Source organism: Ambystoma mexicanum, chromosome 8 (assembly GCF_040938575.1).
Source record: "Ambystoma mexicanum isolate Mex_15411 chromosome 8, UKY_AmexF1_1, whole genome shotgun sequence".
NCBI lineage: Eukaryota > Metazoa > Chordata > Amphibia > Caudata > Ambystomatidae > Ambystoma > Ambystoma mexicanum.
In genome coordinates, this window is record NC_090929.1 from 1,202,739,999 (window position 1) to 1,202,762,545 (window position 22,547).

The following is a 22,547-nucleotide window of genomic DNA, read 5'->3' on the forward strand; positions in this document are numbered from 1 at the left end:
GCTTAACTCATGATGAGAAAAAACAAGTTAGGGTGTGTCTCTCTGAGGCAATCCCTCTCTTATAAAGGCGACCGACCACTGCTGCCTAGGGTCAGACATATCACTGAGGGTCAGTAGAGATTTTCCTTTTAGGGAGAAGTAGTGGCTCAAGTTGAGCATGCTGTAAACACAACAAAGGATCCCTTTTCTAGTTTGTTAAAGCACTGCAGCATTTTCCAACACATTTTCACGCCTTTCACCAAAATATAGGCCAGCATAAAAAATAATTCCACTCTGGCTGTGCCGATACATTTCCATGCCGGCTGCACCAATGTGTGCCAGTATAAGAACATATTATTTGCTTTGTGCATATTGCCAGTAATGATACTCTAAAAAAAAAAACATTTCCAAGCTGGCTCTGCTAATAAATGCTACTATCCCCACGTATGAACATACTCCTGTGGTTGTTGCCATTAAAAAATGTCATGCCACAATAAGAAAGCATGTCCATACCGGCTCAAATGTAGGGCAGTTTAGACACATGAGAACACTTATCACGCTTGCTTTATAATAGATGCTCATTAAAAAATGTCATGTGACAGTAAGAAATGGCTAAAAAGGCTACACCAAAAAGCCAATCTAGACACATAATACAATGTATCTTGCTTGCTTTATGGTAGATGCCCAATAAAATGTCATCCCACAGAAGGCAATGGCTAGACTGACTGCAGCAAAATGTCGGGCCAGCCACATAACACTCATCAAGTTGGCTTTGCCGACAAATGACAGTAAAATATGCCATGTCCATTGAAAGACATGTCAACAATGCTCCAATGCTCCCTTGGTCCATCGGCACCTGACATGCACAACATTACATTCATAGCCATGCACCCACCAGTCATTCACTAATACACCTTCACTCACACAGCACACCAAGAGTATTCAAACTATACTCTCCAGATGGGAACCCACCCTGTGCATTCACACACCCGCATGTTACAAGCATACCCATTCACCAACCATCTTTTCTCTCTCTCTCTCTCTCTCTCTCTCTCTCTCTCTCTCTCCCCCTCTCTCTCTCTTTCGCTCTCGCTCTCTCTGTCTCCCTTCTCATTCAAATGGCATGCTCACCCACATCCATACATGTATAAATACACACCATTGACATGCAGGCACACATTCATAAATGCCCTCCACACAGACAGGAAGCAGAGACATGTTGGCTGGCAGCGCAGGCAGGGCTACAAGTGGTGTGTCACCTCCCTGCACTGCCAGCCAGCCAGCCACAGTCAGCTCCAGCCCTCATCCTGAATTTCAGGGTGAGAGCTTGGCCATCCCCATCCCTCTAATAAACTGGGGACCTGTGCCATGCTTTTGCTTGGATTGAGATCTTATTTGGAGTAGACAGCATCCCACCTACAATTTGGTATTATGAAGAATAGTGATTAGTAAAGGCCATTCAGAACCAGTTGGCGAGTTTCAATAATTACTAGCTTGGCATGAATGATGCTTCAAGCACCAAACCTGTGTCATTCTATATACTTTTGAGTATGCCAAAAAGAGCCTCCTGGTTTTACTGAAACATATCGTTTTAGATGCTTTGAATATAAGATGGAAGCCTATTCAGATTTAGTTTGTTTTGCATACCTAAGCCAACATTCAAACATTTTAATGTCATCCTTTAATTTGTGAAATTACATATTTATTACATTGTAAGAGACTATTCAGTTTTTCTTGTGCAACCTATACTCAATCAATAGTATCCCCAAACCATATTAAATTAAATTGATGTTCAAAAGCAACGATTTCATGAAAACATAAAAGGCCAGGGGCAGATTATAGAAACTTTGCACCGGTGCAAGTGCAAGGTTTGCACAGTATTAGCACTAGGGCAAAGTTTGCCCTATTTATAAAAACACTGGGACACATTGAAAAACCATTTTACCTCAACAAGTGCAGTTTGGCATATGAATAGCACCAGGGCTAAAATTGCCCTAGTGCTAAAAAGATACACTTTTGATGCATTGTTGCAACAGGGCAAAGTTTGCCCTAGTGCTAATACCATTCCATATTAGCACTAGGGCACACTTTGCCCTGGTGCAAAAATGTAGTGAACATCTATCCTTTTTGCACTAGGGCGGTATTTGTGGAACGGTGAGATTCAAAAGCTCATCAATAACTCAAAGGTTTTCAAAATTCAGTATCTTAAATTCGAAAATGCAAGGCTAATTGTTGAATGGCACCAAAATATAGTACATGCCTAATCGAATATGAAGAGCATGTTTGCAATTACCTCCAGTGAGTCTCAAGTCCATGATGGAATTGTATAAAGATTGCATTACGATAGAGTGGGAGAAATGATTGAATTAATAAGATTATATAAAGATAGTTTTGTGGCATTTATTTAATTAGCATATTTTGCTGCTAGGCATTCCTGTCCAATGTTTCTTCTCCATACACATGAATGCATCATTACTATGAAAACTACAGATTTTGTGCTCATGATGTGTTTAATTAATTACAGAGCAGTTGTCATCCACCTCCAGGGTCTCTAAAGCCCAGGAGAAGTGTGATTATTTAAAGTAGCCCCACTCCACTGGGATAGCAGGGACAGGCCAGTTTTGTCATCACTGAGTGTGGAAATGTGTGCTCTGTGAGGCCTGGGGTCACGTAGAGGCACCTAGAAAGAGAACATTTGAAGCTTCCCCCCAGGAAGATGGAAGAGTCTCCTGAAGCCCTCTACATTCTTGAGGTCTCAGTCAGACCTGCAGGGGCCTACTGAACAATGTGTCCATTTTATACCAGTTCGTAGCTGCTCTACATTTTGGTGGCTTCCTCCTTGCACTTTGAAATGCCAAGTTACTTTTCAAAGCCGGCAGTGCAGTGGATGGTGTTGATAAGCACAGGGCACGCCGCCATGCTAATAGCACCTCTGCCCACTTGGCACCTTCCAGCATTACTAGGCATTTTCCTGCAGAGCTTTATTTTACATCAGAAGGAGTCTGCATCCTTTACTTATGGGTTGAAATAATGGCTGGTAGCCCCACCAAGCACCAGGCTGTCTGCTGCCTCCTGTTACACAATGAGGTCCCTGCACATCATTTTATGAGCCTTACACGTTACCCTCATTTCGTTGTTGAAGTATGATAACAAGAGATGGGAAATAAAAATGTTTAAGAAAGAATCAAGGTTAGTAATTGACAAACATGTGCTGTGTCTGCTCAGATGTCTTAATATGTAAATGTGCAAATAGTGGGCATTGGCTTTAACATTGCAGCTGTAGGGGGTAATTATATTTAATCTGCACAGCCATCAAGGTGAGGATGTTTTATGCATTGTATTCCGGCATTCACCTTTGCATCGTTTTGTAATTCAGTTTTTCAGGATTGTCACTGGTAAATTAGGCCAGTTCCTGTCAGTTGTATATAATACTGGTACATGTATTATCTTGACAGACTCTTTTGGCCTCATTTTAAATGGGGTGGAACAGGAAACAGAAGTGTCAAATTAAGGTGTAATGCTTGTATGCCTGCATTTCCTGATCTGAGCTATTTTGCAGCAGAGACGAGATGGAAGAAGGAAATGGCGCGGAGATTAGCTCTCCACCCTGTAGTCCTCTACCATCTCGTTCATTGTCTGCTCTGCCTCTTCGACCTATTAAAGTGCACGCAAGGGGCACCGTAGCCCGTAAGTGCTAACTTTAGCAGGCCCCCTGCATGCAATTTACACTTCACGCAAAATGACATTGCCTGTGTTCCAAATGGCTGATTCTAGATGGACTCACTTAGATCCACCAAATCTCTGCTGCTCTAATCTTCTTCCAAATAGTCTTTCTAACTTAACTTGCCTATACACTATGATCCGTGATCACAAACATTATTTTTCAATGGAATGTACCAATTTAAAACGCTTTGTGAATCAGGCCCTCAGACTCCTTACATGACCTCATTCCCCTCCGCTTCAGTACATTGTATCGACACACATTTGTTGCAGTTTGGTGTATGGTCTATTCAAGGCAAATGTTAAACATAACATAAATTCACTGGATGCGTTAAAGTCCAAACCATTGGTTGAGAAATTAAATCTGAGCCATTTAGAGACAATGGTAACATAAGTCTAGCTGTTGTGAAATGGTTTATAAAAATGGGATATGTGTTCTTTGCTAATTTTGCCTATCTACTTGAATTTGAAATGCTAATGCTAGGGGTGAGGTTTACTATAGTTTATGGGACTAAATACATGTATGTGCCCAAATGCACATTGTGGTAATTAAGTGACAATAGACTTTCATGGATTTTGAATAATGGTTTGACAAAGCTTCATTCTATATGTGAAAAAGTAACACATTTGTTAGAACGTGTTTTGGTTTGTTAACAAATACATGTTTGTTGTAATCCTTTCTATAACATTGATTGCCTTCTAAAACATTGGCTCACGATATGACAGACATTCATAAATTGTACTGCCAAAGACTGCCCTTGAAGTGCCTTGCATTTAACTGGGCTTCCAGTGATGCATTGACGTGACATATATTTTCAGATTTACACTTGTATGTTTGCCTTATTTAACAATTATTATTATTTGTTTTAAATTAGGGAAGATGTTAGAACTGCCAACGTCATTGCTGCTGAAGCTGTAACGTGTCTTGTAATTGACAGAGAGTAAGTACAATCTTTTATTCCATTTGAGAAATGTAAACATTTGCGTGTGCCTGCTGGTCAAAATGCTCGCAGTTTGTCTACAGTACGTGTACAGAAACCCAGTCATCGGGACCCTGACCATACGCATTTATTGATTCCGTTAGGATGCTGGTCATTTTTATTGTCATTTGTCAGGTTTTGAAGCATTCCTTAACCACGTGTCTATTGTATTAATGAAGTGTAGCAGCAACAACGGCTGGACAATTACATATGATCACTTCTCAAATGTAGTAGAGCTATATGTGTAACATTTTTCTGGTTCAGTTTATGCAGTAATGAATGTATACACAACCATGTCACAGAAAAGATGCCAAAGTTACGGCAAAGGGTGACATTACTATTATGACTGGAAAGAAGCAAATGCAGAGGACAATGAAATAACACAATCGATCTTGGACAAAATAGATACGACCTAAAATGGAAACATGGAAGTGAAGTACATAACACAAAATATAACTCACAATGTTCTCTGTTAAGCACTCTTTACATGGGGCGGAGTGGTGTTCATGCAGTTATATTGACAGGAAAATGGAGTCCACGGTGAGCGCTTAAAGTGAATATAACAAGTACTAACGACAGTATTACTGTGTTCACATCCTTGTATTAAAAGCCAGTTTCACTTGTACGTTGCATTCAAAATGTCAAGCTTTAGTGTCACTACAGGCGAATACAGGAATCCTTCACACGTGTCTGATATCCGAATGCCAAAGGTTAGATTCTCATGCCAGATAAAGAGAACAGGCCATCCTTTTATTCATGAAACACATTCTTTCCCACCAGCAAAACACATTGAGGAGATTGGGTAATATCCAGTTGGGGGTAACGGATTTCAGAGTGACAGCCGACAGAAGTTCCAGTAGCATCTTTTGACTTTTGGGAAGAGGGTCTGAAGGAGCCAGCTATGTCTACCCTACATAGGACAAGATACTCTATCAAAGAATGGTAGCACCTACACAATTAAACATATTGGGCTTGATTCACAGAGCATTTTCCTATGGCATTGCACCATTATAAAACACTTCTATGAATCAGGCCCATTGTATTTTACCAGTAGAAGAGACTCACAGTGTAGTAGTAGAAGCAACGCCACAATGAACACACAGGGACATGCCAGCAATGTTCCCTCTAATTTTTTTTGGGCTGTGTGCGCCAAAGAATAGTTGTGTGCGGGCTGTTTTTCAGTCATGTGCGCAACTGAGTGATAGGCTGCCAGACGGGGGGTGGTCGGCAGCGGCGCGGCAGCGGTGGTGCAGCGCCTTACCAGTGAGCAAGGCTTAGTGATCAGATTCCACAGTGTCTAACATTGGTTGTCCTTCCAGACCACCACCAGTCCACCGCACGCCACTGCTGTACTGCCAACCTGGTGGGCGGAACAACACCCGCCTGCAGAGTTTCAAAGAAGCACCGGCACCGTTCTTAACGTTGCCAGTGCTTCCAAGGTCTCCACTCTCCAGCTCTAAATCTCTCCATTGACTCCCTGTGGATGCAAGGATTAAATTCAAAACCCTCTGCATTGTCCACAAGGCTTTCTGGGGCCTGTGTCCAACATACATTCAGCTATCCCTCTGCAAATACCTCCCCTCTCGAGCTCTCAGCTCCTCTACCTCTAACACCCTCAGGGTCAGTCGTTTTTCAAAGAAACAAGCTCGGGGTAGATCTCTGTCTTCGGCTGGGAGTCTCCCTCTGGAACAGCCTCCCTGCCACTCTAAAACTTGAGGAGAAGCATCTCCAGTTCCGGAAGCCCCTCAAGACCTTCCTCTTTGCTCCTGCTTACGCCCCCCCCCTTCCCTGCTGAGTTCTGTCCTCCCTCGGCACTGTGCTCCTGGCCACCCTCTGTCCTCCGGGCCCAGGTAACCGTTCACCCTGCCACCCTCCTGCACTGCCTCCAGTCCACCCCTTGCTCTAGGGTCTGTATCTGTACCCATACAGCCCCCCCTTTTTTCCTTCACAAGTATTTTAAAACAGAAAGAAATCAGTATCAGCATATTTCAAGGTCAAGTGTGGCACATTAGTAAATGCAGCACCCTAAAATGCAGCGGGTCCCCTAACTTTCGAATGCAGCCCAATAGTGGAAGCCCTAAGTCTCCCACTATCAGCATATTTCAAGGTCAAGTGTGGCACATAGGTAAATGCAGCACCCTAAAATGCAGCGCCGTGGATGCCCTAACTTTCGAATGCAGCCCAATAGCCACCAATAAGTAGAAGCACTAGGGTCCCATTCTGGATGGATGCGCGAAGGGACGGAGTGGGCTTGAGGTTTCGCCATCTATTTCACTTATATGGAATCGAACGCTTGCCACTGTGCCAGTAGAGAGCTGGTTCTAGCAGGGGTGGACCGGGAACAAAAAGAGGCTCTGGAAAAACGTTATAAGTGGCCCCATTTACCCAAATTACACATTTTCAGCAAGCCCAAGCCCAACTCCTTTCCTATGAGAAACTGTGGAAATAAAATACCAGTTACCTTACCACACAAAAGACGACCATGGCGCAGAGGCCTGCCAGGAAATCTAGGGAGTTCCCTATAGTCCGCCCCTGAGTTCTAGTCATTTACTGGGGGATAGTGACTTTTCAATGATGACACACACTACATTCTGAAACGGAGGTGCTGGGACTGAAACTCGGGACTCAAGTTCAAAGTAAACCAGTCATCATTACAACCGTCCTTACATTGCTTGCTAGCGTCTCCCACTATCAGCATTTTAAAAGTAATGTCTTTTTGCACAGCCCGTCATGTTGGAATTCTCCAGGTTACAGGTCCTAGAACCTGGAGAATTCCAACATGACGGGCTGTGCAAAAAGACATTACTTTTAAAACGCCGAGTAGTGTGTCTTGATCCTCCTGAATTGGGAGGGTGCAATGTTCGGGTACAGGCCACTCATACGCCTGGACATTATCAAGAAGGCTCTTCAGTCCTCAGCGCGGCCTGCCAGTGCTGCCACCGCCTTTTAAGCCCATGACTGAGCACCACTGAGCAGCGTGTTTTAAAAGCTGGCCTGGGATCCCCCCCCCATACTTAAAATGCAATAAAACAGAGCATTCCTTAGGAGCGGTCTGGTGGAAGGCGGTGGGGGGAAGGTGTAGAATGCCGGCGTGAGCGCCGAGTCCACGGGGGTACAGGCAGGTTGGGCCTGCTGTTATGGTGGCGATAAGAGACGGTCCCCTGCTGATGAAATCCGACAGATAGTTGAAGTCTCATCTTAAATGGACTTCCAAATCCAAACTTAGGCTACCCGCCCTGCCACCCACCCATATAACTATTTTTGTACCTACCTCAGGCTCGGTGGCACGTGGCTGTGCGGAGCTCTCTTCACAGGGATGGGGTCACACAAGCTGCAGCAGGTGCCTGTGGCGTCGTCCGTCGTGGCACTGGCAGCTCGAGTTCCTCAGGCTCAGCCAGTGTCTGCATGCAGGCTTGGGGTCTCTCACACTTGCTACTGGCAGACAGTGCCTAGTGCGCAAGGCAAGGAGAGATCCAGCAGCAGGGCACGTGCATTGCTGCGACAGGGCGGTGGGTAGGATCCCTGCGCAAGCGCAGAGTGCAGCCCTAAGCCAAGCACGAGTAGCAGCAGCCCAGGAGGCTGCAGCAAAGTTCGTGTCACGGCACAACCGTGTGTTTTCTAGCAATCACGAACATTGCTGCTGCCTCCTGGCCTGCATCTAGGCTGGCCGCCAACCCGCCAGTATTTATATTTGGTGGCCAGCCTAATATAATGTTTAAAAAAAAAAAGTAAAACATTTTTTTTTTCATGAAATGATGATTGGAGCACAAGTGCACGGCAAAAAAAGCACTATGCGCGGCTCACTATCAAAAGGTGCGCGGCCGCACAGGCGTGCACCTTAAAGGGAACATTGCATGCCAGCGGCAACATTTGTTTAGTGGTACCGATTAGGCATGTGAATCGTGTATGGGTTCCATAGTACATTGTGAAACTCAATAAATTGGACTGGGTGACTGATGAGTGATCAAGTGAAATACTTGCAAAGTCCCAAAGCTATTCACAATGTTAATCTGGTAAAGGGGATTTTGAGCCTAGCTCATAAACTGTTCAAACTATTCTATGTGCTGAAGGACCATTTGGGAGCATATGCCGTTGTAGAGTGTGTGCTCCCAAATGGAGCACATGCTCTATACATTGGGGATAGGTTATTAGAGAATGCTGGATGTTTCAACTTGTATTTAATAGTATTATTCTTTCATCAATGTTCGATACAATTTGAGCACTCAGTGATGTGTTTTAATTTGACCAATAACAGAAATTCATTGATACAGCTTTACAAAATTCCCTGTATCCTTGTGTACAATCCTAAATAAATACCATCCAAATTAATTACATTTTAGACAATTAACACTGAAATTTAAGCTAAGCTTTTCTAACACCCCCACGTGGTAAAGGAGCATTCTGAATACATTTGTTTGTAGGCCATTGGGCACAGGTGATCAGAGGATACTAAATGTGTCCACTTAGCATCATTATTATTAAAGGGATGTTTTCTAAGCACAGGCCTAGCTTCAGGAAGCAATGAAGCTCTTTGAAAGACATAGGGGAAGTACTGTGATGAATAATGTCAAATCATCACTGAAACCCTGGTAGTGGTCTCCTCCCATATAGCCAGGGAAAGGCAGCCGCTATCTGATCCTAACCCTGGGGGTGGTATCATGAGGGACGAACATATGGAAGGAGACATATATTGGGGGGAATTGATATCTCCAAAAGACAATTCTTCCAGTATCCCTGAAACCCAACTGGTTAAAACAAGTATGGCTCACACTTGGGCTTCTTTCTGCGGTGTGAAGAAGGCATGGTATGCAGCAGTAGGCACAGACACAATGGATGCAAGTTTCGAAAACCTTTATTTACACTTTTGATTCAGATGGTAGAATTCCTAACTGGCCCTAACTCTAAAATGGCAGTAATTTCGGCCATTAAACAATACAAATATGTCCAGGTCAGTCTGGTCAAAATAAAAAGCCTATACTATGAAAACCTAACCTTGCCCTCCTTCTTAGAATAACAAATGTGTTAAGGGAAATAGAAAATGAAAATAGTGTCCCAAAAGGGAATGTCAGAATGGCTTCAGCACCAACTCCCTTTCCCAGGTTCAACCCCACGGGGTCTAGAGAATCTCTCAAAAAACTAAGCATCGGTGGATGGCACCGTTTTGTCAGTCTTGCACATTTTGAACTACCGGAAGGCCAAAGCCTAAGATTGAACTGCTGAATTGTACCATTAAGCCAATCACTTCATTAGGCTGCACCTGCCTTGCCATCAATACTCAATTTATATATTCTCAATTTCTCACAGTTCTGCACATGTTTCCCTTTGCCGCGCTCGAGCCTGTCTTGTTTCACTTTATCGCAAAATTTCTCACAGTTCTGCACAAGGTTGTCCCTATGTCTGTCTCTCCTTCGTGGGAGTTCCCTTCGCTACATTTCTTTTTCATATATCTTTTCACTGTCGAAGACTTTCGAGACTGCACGGAGTTTACATAGACCTCTGCATGACCACTTCAACTTTTCTTTAACCAATACTTCAATTCACAATCAATAACATCTTGTGGCACCAATACCTCTTGGCACTTATGATTCTCACTCTCTTTAGTCTGCCCTCTTAGCCTTTTGAAAAGTTCATGTGTAATACCAATGCCTCTTGGGATTTGTAGCTTGTATTGTCTTTTAATTTCAAAGTTCATATTCAACACCAATTGCCTCTTGGTACTTGTAGTTCCTATTCATAGTTTGTATTCTTTCCCTTGCCTTCTTGACCTTTTTCCAAAATTCTTGTATTTTACTTTTGCCCTCTTGGCATATTTCACTGTTCACAAACGTCACTTTCCTCTTATTCAACTTTCTTTCCTTATTGTGGTTCCCTCCCTCACAACAGTATGCAGGCCTCTTCATCATCTCAGTGCCAGAGTGGTGAAATGACATGTTAGTGCCTACCACTTGTAGTTGCCTCTTCCTCGTCCCACTACTATAGTGGTATGAATGAGGGAATTGAGGGAAAGTAATTGACAACAGCCTATAAACACTAGGGGAGCGGATGGTTGATTATTAAAACAAAAATGGGAATACCATGTCTCGCATGTCGATATTCACTCCCCAATTCCCAAGGACCCTCCAACCAAGTGATCCTCCCTCGAATCTCCACCCCCAGGGTCAGGATCCTAATGTGATGGCCTCTCCATGGCCACCTGAGAAGAGGTTCCCAGGGGAGTGGGTGTGAGGCTACCCTCAGGTTTCTCACAGTACACCTTATAATACCACAATAAGTCAGGGAATCACACCCCTCCTGCATCTCTTGGAAGTATAAGCATCTCATACATAATCCTCGGCCTACCCCCCTTGCAGAGAAACCTTAACAAGGCCCTCTGAACGATTTGGAGAAAGGCATCAGGCACCACCATAGACACCATCTGGAATTGAAAAAAAAGTTAGGCAGGAGCATCATTTTATTGCAATTCAATCTGGACTTCCATGACAACTGCATTTTCCCCATCTGTCCAAATCCTTTCTCACCTCAGCCCAGAGGGCCGAATAGTTTACTTCATTCAAAGAGGCTACCCAGGTCCTTCGAAATGTGCACCCCTACTATCTAAATCCCCTTTCTTCCACTACAAATGGTAGTGTATCAAGGCATTCTAAATCAAAACCTTGCAATGGGCCCATTGGGAATACCACTGATGTATCAAGGTTTGTCTTAAACCCTGATAGCTTTCCGTAATCTGCAAACCCTTGAAGAAGAGGGAGTGATCAACTTGATTGGGTCTGTCACATATAACAAGGCTCCGTCGGCAAAGAGACGCATTTTGCATGACTTCCCCTGGACCAAGATGTTCTCAACGTCGAGCTCCTCTGTCACACTCATGGCCCATAGCTCCATCACCAGAGCATTCAGCTATGGGGACAAGGGGCATCCCTGTCGAGAACCTCTGTGCAGGGGGAAGGAGCCTGATTCTTCCCCATTGACCAAAACCCTTGTTGGGGGGACTGAGTACAGTGCACCGGCTCAGCTAAGCTACATTGCACCCATACCTATTTTCTGCAGCACTGCTTTCATAAAAGACCAACTAACATGATCAAATGCCTTCTCGGCATCCAGGGAAAGCACCAGGACTCCTCAGTGATTAACCACCTCAGATCGGAGGAGATTAAGGGTCTGATTCACAGAGTGTTTTCCAATGGGATTGTGCCATTATAAAATGCTTCTGTGAATCAGGACCTAAGTGTCTTCCTGAGATTATCCGACAGCTGCCTATTTCTTACAAATCTCGCATGCTCTGGCTGAGCCAGCATCACTAAAACCCCCCTCCAATCTGAAAGCAGAAATTGTATGTTTTAAGTTATTCGTGCATAGTTCTCGAAAAAACTCAAAGGTTTTTTAACAAGTTAATAAGAACAAGTTGATAAGAAAGCCGACCTTTGTAAACCTCTTACTTTATATGTTAAACTTTATAACAACACATACAGTGGTTACACTTTCTTAATATCCTTTCAAACTTAATTTGATCAAATCAGGTATTTAAATCTAGTATTTTACAAATATTTCATAAAAAGGCCACTTTGTGAAACAAATTCCCAAATCATCATTAAACATGTCGAACTTTTAAAAAACAAATCTGAGAACATTAGGAACATTTTAGTTCACATTTACAGTTTTTTGACAAATCCTCAAAGATGTGCCCTAGTATGAGAAAATCGGTGGGACAGACGGTGATGCACTGTAAATATGTCTAAACATATTCGAGTGCAAAGGAAAACACGTTTTAGGCTACTTTAGAGATTTTAACTTAAGCTGCAAAAGTTTTCTTATGCGACTATTTTATAATTACATATGTGAATCCGTTCTACCGGCCGTTTGCAACTCTTGTCATGTTTCCAGAATCATTTGATTACTTTTGCAGAAGCCATTTTCTTAAGAAATAAAAATTGGCACCAAATTTGCTGCAAAAAAAGGCAACTAGAATAGCTTAGACATGGCAAGCGCGAGAATGATTTGAAACATGGGCATGGCCACTGGAAGGTGTGTTGGTAGATTGTTCACGCAGGTAGGTGTATTACGTAAATCATAGCTCTGTCTTTTCTTCCTCATAAATATGACTCTAGAGAAGGTCGTTCACAATCTAATAACTTCAAATCAGATTCAAGCCCAGTTCAGGTGCTTATATTGCCACGGGCATAACCAGACACTTGTGTTAAAGTGAAAGCCGAAGATGTGCCTGTCTGCACTTTCTAGTATCTGAACCGTAACAGCAGCCTTGGGTCATTCGGTAGTAAAAGTAAGTGCCATCCTTTAAATGTAAGCTAATTAGAAAATTACATCCCACTATGGTACATCAATTTGAGTGACAGAGGAATGAATGCTTTCAAAGAAACCTGGTGTGCACTGCTCAATTAATGCGTAATTAAAGTCTGACTCAGGCTCTGACCAACATAAACAGATGGTTAAATTAGTATTGTCAGCTAAGTAGCTTTCTTGACAACAAATTAGCAGGCAAGGTAACATGATACGATAATCAACTATTAGGCTCATTAGCCAAAGGGGACACGCACATTGTGCTAAACAGTCACGTGCTGAAGTGAATTATGCATGCCACCAGAGAAAAGGGGAAGCGATGTGTCATGCTGCCTGTGCGGTAACATGCTGGTGAGGTATTAGTAGTTAGTTGTATTTGCTTATGCCCCAATATGGATGAATGCCGTACTATGATAGGAATGGTATCATGTCTTTCGCCCCGGGAGAAAATATGCAAATACTTTCTCGGTTCTCAGCACTATTTGAATAGAAGACTTAGGAGCTGATCCGCAGAACGTTTTCCAGTGGGAAATTTAGACTGCACAGAAGTGAAATTACAATGGCAGAATTTGTCATGACTTTTTAAATGCAAAATTAAGGTATGCACGTGTGTCTAAGGCATGCGTAAATATCCACGGCTAAAATACGTCATAACATGAACTGATGTTGCTTTATCTACTGTTCATGGACGACACCAGGGCATATATAGGCTTTGGGGGTAACTATCGTGATTTCTTCTATGGGTCGCTGTTAGGAATTGTGGGAAGTCTTTTTGTATAAGAAGTTATATGTTGTCGCTGTAGAGTGACTTGGGACTGGCTTTGCTGGTAAGTTAGTTTGTATTTCATGGTTTTTGATGCACTATTGCTACTACCAAACAGCAGTGGCCACATTACATCGTTGACACCACTGTTAACATGAAGCAAAATGCATTTAGCAAAACTTCCACGCGATCGAAGATGGAAGAAACATGTTTGAAATGAAGCTATATCCTATAAAGAGGTTTGCACTTCAGAAAAAAATAAGCAAAGTAGTTGTCGTCATTGTTCTGCTTCCTTAACAAAGGGGTTGACCTACATTTTCCCAGTGCCACATCAATTGATGTTTTAAAATAAGGCAACACAAAACAGGCACATCAACTTGTCTTTGCTTTTTAAAATATTTTTAGTGATCTATGTATTTGCTGGAGGACAACAAATTGTACATTTGGATTTTTTGAGACAGTGCCATGCATACAGAGCAGGACATTTACAATGTAATCCTGGTCCGTGAATTTTTAAATGGAACTTACGGCTTTCAAGCACCCAAACTTTCCATCTGTGGGAAGTTATTCATAACCACAATGTCAGCTCTCCCATTGCTGCATCTTTCTTGACTTATGATTCAGTTGCTTGCTGTAATTTGCATAAACTGCATAGGACGTGGGAATGATTGCAATTTAGGGTGCAGGGGTGATGAGTAGTTACAAAACTCAAAGTTCAAAAACTTTACAGAAGTACTCATTCCACCCTGGTATAAAAAAAAGCTGCCCTTCATGGGCGTGGTTTGCATCTGTCCTTAACGAGCCTGAAGGGCCTTTGCTCAGCTCATTGCAAGGTCTTATGACTGCCATGAAAAGCCGACCATTGGTGAAGGAAAGGTCTCACACCTCTCACCTTCAGAGACGGGTGCCGCCACAATGTCTACCTGAGTTGACAGGATAGACAATTGGGTGAACAGGGAGAACACACCTCAACAGGGGGAGTAGCCAAAAAGGCCCAACCCCCCCCAGAGACTGGTAAATGTAGAGATGGTTTTAGGAGTGGTTGCACCGATAAAGAATAACTCCAGGAAGTAGAGCTGATCCACAGGTTCCAGTAAGAGGACAGTGCCGGACAGCAGTACAGAAACATAGAGAAGGATCCAGAAAAGGAGGCAGGAATCAACAAGAGAAAGACATGGAAAAGGCATATGCAAAATTGGAGCCAGGAACAAGAAGGCAAGGAAGGAAAAACTTGCTTTTTATCCAAAGAAGCAAGGAGGGATGCTACGCAACACTCCACGCTCCGATAACTAAACTAGAGAATGCAGATAGCAGTTGCCATCTTGGAAAATACTAGACCATCAATTCTAGTGCCAGTCTAGCGTGGTGGCTCTCTAGAGCGGCCTCAATGCCATTGTTGCCCCAGCGACCACCGCAGCGCTGTGACAAAAGGGCCCGATTTCCTCCTGGTACAACTCTATCCTGCATGCTTTAGACCAATCACAGACAAAGGGAGTAGTTCCGCCTTCCAAGACTCTCTATGGAAGTAAGGCCAGTGTGGAGCAGGCCAGCTGCATGACATCCTTGTGCCACTCAGAGCAGGATGTGGTCTCTGTGGTCAGGAGTCAATGGCAATTGGTTCCATCAGAGTATTGTAATCAAGAGTCACAACCCATAGTGGACATTGTAGGTGGGGGACCCATATTTGGAACCAAAGGATAATTAAGTACTACCGTCAGATGGAGGTGATGAAGGAATTAAATACCGCAAAGAGCTTAGTTGGTGGCAGCTTGAAGAGAGCAATTGAAGAAGCAGCGTGCTTAGCCGTCCCTAAGCGTGTGATAGCATGAAAAACAAATTCACTGAGGGAGGGAGCTCCTTCATTGGCACTTCTATGGTGTTGAGGTACCTGATAATTTATGTAAGAGTGCAACTCAAATTGAACACTCAGCTAGCACTAAAATGAGTAGGCAATACTGACCAACAAACTGAGATCACTTGAAAGTAAAAATTAAGTGTCATTATTTAAATATATGCTAATTGAAATGATGCATTGCAATATGTTGTCTCAGTTTGAGAGTCTCATGATGTAATGCTTTAAACAAATGTGATGCGCACTACCTTATTCATGCATAAGTAAAAGCTAACTCTAGATCTGTCCAATATAAAGACATATTTTGTGAACAAAACATGTGTCTGTTGAAGTTAATTAGCATTGTTTAGACAGTGGGCATGGTATTACATATCAACTTCCCCCCCCCCCACTCTGGGGAGGATGTGGCGAAAGGAGGCCTGGAAGTAAAGCAGGAGTCTGCGTGAATGCCCAATCTCCCATCTCCTGCCCAGAACCATAGAGCTGTTCGCTACCCTTACTTAATGCCCCCACCCACTGGGAGAGATCTGAGCTGAGCCACAGAACTAGGAAATTGACCATGAAGCAGCACCACAAAGAAGTGGAGAACCTCAGAAGTGAAAAATCAACATTTCTACAAATAGAGGCTGTGATATGCTGAGAAACATAAACAAAGGGTCTCATCCGTAAACTAACAAAACACACCTACCTTGGCCCGCTCCACCACTTGACTTTCTTTTTTTTAATTGAAATAAGTTCTATGAACAGTGATATCATATTAAAACTAGATATGCAGGTCAGAGATTATCACACTATATAAAATTACATTGAAAACTAAACTCATTCTAAGACAAAGTACTGCTGAGAAAACACAGCATTGTCATCACCTATCTAGTAAATACTGATATCAAGTTCCCCAAATCTCTGCAGGGCCTGTGTGCTGGAATAATTCCTAAATATTCATCTTTTACATTATAACACATACATGAATGTATCCTTCTACGCAGAAACATGCAGTGGAGTTGATTTTGTCCAATCTTTTCATATCAAGTATTGAGCACCATTACTGACCTGGGTAATACAATTGCAATTGGAGCCAGAGTTAGCCACCTCGGATACAAACATATTATCAATTGATTTCAATGTGATCTCTGTGAGGGGTCAGAAATGTGAGGCAGACAAGTAAATATAGCTTTGTCGCAAATAGCCATTTTTATTGAAATAAAATGGGAGAAAAGCACCTCACTTTGCCTAACCTAATGAGGATTTCCATACCTATTAAACTAAGACTAAAGGAAAACACTCTAAAACGGTTTCTGTCCCTCACACTTATACACATAACAAAACATAAAGGTATCACTCAACAATATGATCATTATTTGCAATCACAGTTTTATAGCCAAGGTTCCTTGTAATCTGGGTGGTTCCGTCTTCCCCATTATCAAAGCAGGATTCTTAGATCAAAGTTCCAGTCACGAAAGTTATTTTCAATATCCAACGTCTGTTTGAAAATGTATCACAAAGTTCTCTTTACTCCATAAACTCTCCAATTGACACATGGATAAAATGCAACACAAAGTTCTCTTCCAATTTGACTGTTCAAAGTTTTCACAATTTTCTGCTTCAACAAAACCAAAAGGCTTGTTTCTTCCAGCTCTTTGATTGTTCAATATCTTTTTCTTCATGGACAATACGATTTTGTCAGGATGAGTTTTTATCACAGTTCAAATCATTACATTCTATTAGCCTTGCCACTTTCCACCATAACCTTCAATCTCAATGCAGTACTTTAATGTCTTCTTCATGATTCACTAACCAGCCAAGACTAACTACTAAAAAGTCCCTTTCCTGGTATACAAGCCTGCCAGGATAACACTCATACTACTACTACCAGTACTCAGTGGTGGGGTCTACTTTTCAACCTTCAACAACATTGAGATGTATATCTTCTTTCAAAAGGACATCATAAACATGTATGCCATTTGTTCCTCTGACTTTTTTGCCACATGCAATGCAGGCTAATTTCCTTTCTGCCTTGATAATTATTACAGGGAGGGCTTCTTTTCTTCCAACGTTGAGTTTCTTCTGCTTCACCAATTAACTGCTGATAATGCATCTGATTTAGTTTTCTTTCTCTAGAAAAAAAGTATTTCCATCTTTATTATTGCCTTTTTATGGTTTAGGCAATGCTAGTTCTCCTGATTAAGTATTGAGTATTGCCTCCTCTTTACATTGGCAATGGTAGTTAGAATTGTTTTCAGGTCGTTTTCAGGTATTATCCATTTCCTTTGCCTTGGGCAATACTGGTTCTCTTGATCAAGCATTGCCATCTCTTTATTTGGACAACAATTAATATAATCTTTTGGTTTCCCATTTTTCTTAATGTAAGAATTATTCCAAAAGGACTTTGAATACCAAACTAATGGATTAAAGTGCCTATTTCGATACAGCGGTCTGTCACGTAGCGCCCTGGGACCACCTTGCGTAGGCAAACTCACCGGTCTTCCTCTGTACTTCCTTCTGACCCACTGCTGGTTCAGCCCTTGCTTCCTGTGTCAGCCTGCACCTGAGGCGGCCTTAGGTAGTCCAATGCCCCACTCAGTTGTGTGTCATCAGAACCATCAGACAGCACATAAGAGTTCTGTGTCTCTGAGTTCCTCTTCCTCATCACAGTACTTAAAGTATTATGGGACTTGAAGTACCTAATATCCTGAATTATTTTATCCTGATTAACTTTATTCAGTTTCAAGGTTTTATTAAAAGTACTTGTCAGAGATGAATTTAAAGGAACTACTGGTTGGTTCTTGATCTATCCAAAGTTGAACCATAACCCTCAGAAATGTTTGTATTGATTCTCTGATTGTTATACACATCCTTCTTATGCTGACCACAACGGTTTTCATCACGAATACCGTGGGTGATTCTCGGGAGTGGAACCTTACTATGACAACACGCTATTAGATATGCTGGCATTATGAAGACCACATTCTGAAGAAGATACATACTGCATGTCTCCTAATGGAGTCACATTATTTCCTTAATGGCCTCCTCCTCCCTGGTGATCCACCCGACGAATACCCCTCCCCCAGAGTTAGGATCAGGTAGAGGCTGCTTTCCCCTGGCCACCTGGGAGGATACTTTAGGAAGGACTCTGCAGGATTCATTACATCTCACAGCCAAGTAACTCACACAACGTGAAAACAAACCCTTCAAAAAATGTGTGGAGAGGACTTTCTATACACACAGGTTTAATGTCAGCATCGCCAAATTAGCAACATGGGAAAATGCCATAGCTGCGTGATATCAAGATTGTGTCGATCTAGGAATGAAATACATTCTGCAATGCATGTTATAGTGCTGTTGAACATGCTTTGTGGCAATGGGACTATCATCAGAATCGGTAAGGCTGGCTAAGAATGTGTCCATACTGAAACATTTGGATTTTCATTTTCCAATGCACAAACACATTTTCCCACAGAACTTGGCAACAACAATGTATAATTGTATAAAATGCCAATATCGATCAGATGGAAAGGTGATTCGTATAGAGTACTGCTTCAAAAAATTGATATCCATCACACATTCTAGAAGAAATTCGATAAGAAAAGGATTGCAGATAATTAGTGTAAAGTAAATTGAGTAACATTAAAACTTTGCTGAATTTTATCAAATTTTAAAAACGTTAGGATCCTTGAATAGATGGGAAACAATGCATATCCCAGAGTCGAACCCATTGTTTTTCATCCCAAAGTGATATATTCACCAGGAGGGAGGAATTCAATGAGCTCAACCCATGACTTTCACCATGTCTCTCCAGACAGTAACTAAAGTCCATAACCTAAAACAGTATCCTCTTCAAATATATTGTCAAAAAGGAGGGTATCCTCCAAGCTATTCAGGTAACATCGAACAATACAAATACACAGGGGAGATCCTTGCTCCTCTATCAACATAAAGATGTGAGCTAAGATTATTGTCCAAATGCAAGCTTTGAGATCAGGCATACCAAGCCTCCACCTTTCTTTGTCCACACTAAGCTTACTTAGATGTGTATGTGGTCTGGAATTAGCACCTAAAAAACGTAGAGAATAGGGAACGTATGGTTGTAACATCATCTGATGATAGGAGAATGAGAAACAACAAAGGAATGTGAAGAAATGTAGGTAGACCATGCCATCCTGCTCAATCGTCTCCATGATAACCTGGGTATCACTGATCAGGCCCTGGCTTGGCTGACCTCTTTTCTCTCTGATCGACCCTCCCAGGTCCAAATTGGGTCCTTCCTCTTCTCTATCTCTATCCCTACCTGTGGTGTTTCCAATGGGTCTAACCTCTCTCCCTGGCTGTTCAACCAATACCTGGCACTTCTTGCCCACCATATTGCCGCTCTCTGCCTCAATTTTCACTGCTATGCGGATGACACTCAACTCATTTTCAGGCTCCCTTCTGCCACCTCTTCTCCTTCTCTCATCTCTGACTGTCTGTCTGCTATTGTCAGGAAAGGACAAAGGCAGTGAATATGGCAAGGCAAATGTGTACAAAATCACACAGTGAATAGATTTGAATCAAACAACGTGCACACAGGAACCAAGACTCATGTATACTAAAACCCAGGTGTGCAAAAAGAGTGTGACAACAATAGAAATATATGAAAAGGGTGTAAGCGATATTCAATCAACACTACAGCCAAGTCAATGCCTAGTCTGGGATGCTGAGGAAAACCCTTATTAATGTATTTTTATGTCTAGTTCAGTACTCTGGATGACCACCCTTGTATAACACCCCCTCTTAGAATCCCCCTGACCCCACTGAGCCAAGAAGTAGGTTTGTTTTGCAAATTAAAAGGTTTATTTGAGAATTTGAACAATATATATATATCACACTTTATAATAAATTAATATCTGATAGTACATTTAGACATATGATGATGATCAACAATGGGTAATCTGGCACTAGCACACTTCTTTACAATCAATGAGGAGTTAGTATAGGATGGATAAAGTAGCAAAAATACTTTTATGATTTCAAGGGAAAAGCAATGAGGAATAAAATGCAGTAAAGAAATACTTGATATGATTTTAGCAAAAGATAAGATAATCACTTTTTCTCTGGCAATTCACCCCCCTCCCCTATGCAATGTAAGAAATGGAAGGAGATGGAAAGAGGAGCACACAGTTCTCAGGAATGCAATCAAATACAATATGATATTCAGTTCCCCCCCAGCAAGCTTAGAGGAAACAGGTAGGAGTTTGAAACACAGGCCCAAAAGGCTTTTTAAATGTGATGGCAATGGATGGGAAAAAGTGCTAACTGATTTTAATTCCCTCTAGAGATTCAGGGTGAGTGGGAGATGCGTGTTGGTATTAGTTCAGGCTCACTTTAGCAATGCTCTATGAGTTATTACCAAGTTGCAACGGATTTTAACAAAAGAAAGAATGGAGCTGCTATTTTGACAAGTGGAGAAATTGAGCCAAAATCGCAAATCGCTGAACATTTCGCGAAATCGTGAAAACTTATAAGGAGTAGGAAGTCGGTTCTAGGCTTGTCTGAAAGCTTAGATTCTAAGCTTTCAGAGGAAAGTTAAATCTCGTTCCTAGCCCAAACGGTTCCAGAGATACGGACGATTTAATAAAGGTAGATTTTTGGATTTAAAGTAAAACTCAAAATGACAGGTGACAGCTTGCAGCTTCAGAATTGACAGGCGACAGTTGTGCAGCTTTACAAATGACAGATGACACGATTTCTAGGAGGCTGTTCTACTTAGGTTAAAATAGTTTGGATTAGATTATTTTAACTAAGAGATTGGTTCCGCACAGTTCTGCTAGGTACTCACAATATAAATTTGAACTAGGCCTCGTCACGGATCTGGTCAACACGTCCAGCTGCGGTTCTGTCTGCTCGGCGGGTCAATCAGGCACCGGTTCTGCTCACAGCGATCTGGGTCAGCTCTGCTCTGCTGGTCTAGCCTCTCTGGATTCTGGATGTAACACTGCTTTCTGGGTACTGCTACAGGTTCTTGCAAAAATTCTCGGCAAAACTTTTCAAACAGCTCACCAGGCTGTTGAATAGTTTGTTTAGTTTTGATGCCTGCTGAAGAGGATTCAGCTGGTGGATTCAGGCCTCTCTGCTACAAATTCTGGAGTTAATTTCTGCTACAGGTTCTGGAGATTGATGGATTTGAAGTCTGGATCTCTGGATGTGAAGTCGTCGGTCAGCATGCTCCGCAGCAAATGGAATTGACTGTCCCAGCAGTCTCCATTTATGTGTTTTGGAAAGTGGGTGTGTGCGTTGGTCATAACTAAACCTGCCCCTCTCACTTATCATTGGCCAATTCCTCCTCTCTCCCTTGATTGGGGGAAGGAAATGTGAGTCAGAGTGATGCTGTAGGTTTTATGGCCAGAGGAACCTCCCCTTGTCAGATTGCACACAAATCTATTTCTGACCCAAATACACATTTATCTATGTACCATTTTTCTAATATTATAGGTCCAGTTAACATATTTTCTGTAGCACCAAACCATCCGATCCCTGTCTTTGTACGATGTCATGTCCACTGATGACAGAATTCTCCCCTTTTCATCCAGATAACGACCTCTAAACCTTTCCAGATTTTACACAAATGTGCACCAGGGATATGGGTTACAGATGATAAAGTGTCAGATTTTTAACATGCATACATTTGGAGTGAGACCCTATTTTCCGCTAGCAACCCCCCAGAATACACCACAGGGTCCTAACGCCTCTTAAAATGTGCACTGAAAAATCACAAAAATAATGATATTACTTATATAATTCTGACAAGTCTGCACTATGAGTTATCTATCTTTTTGAAATGATGCTCTAGTCAAAAAGGGGTGTGGCTTCCCACATCACAGGGTGGAATAACTGGTTTATCCACTTCCCCCAAGCCAGCTTGTTCACAGAGGCACAGCTGCCCCCCAGTTTCTCCCAAGAGGAAGCTATTTTATGACGCCCCCAA

General features: G+C 42.2%; 1 protein-coding gene across 4 annotated transcripts in view; it reads left to right on the forward strand.

Annotated features, from left to right (window-relative positions):
- The window catches only part of PRKG1 (protein kinase cGMP-dependent 1), a 2,834,149-nt gene that overhangs the window by 2,483,773 nt on the left and 327,829 nt on the right, over window positions 1–22,547 (forward strand). For all 4 annotated transcript variants that reach the window (XM_069611305.1, XM_069611306.1, XM_069611303.1 and 1 more), the window contains exon 8: window positions 4,575–4,640. In XM_069611305.1, coding sequence (XP_069467406.1) covers window positions 4,575–4,640 — 66 coding nt within the window. The remainder of the gene's footprint in view (window positions 1–4,574; window positions 4,641–22,547) is intronic.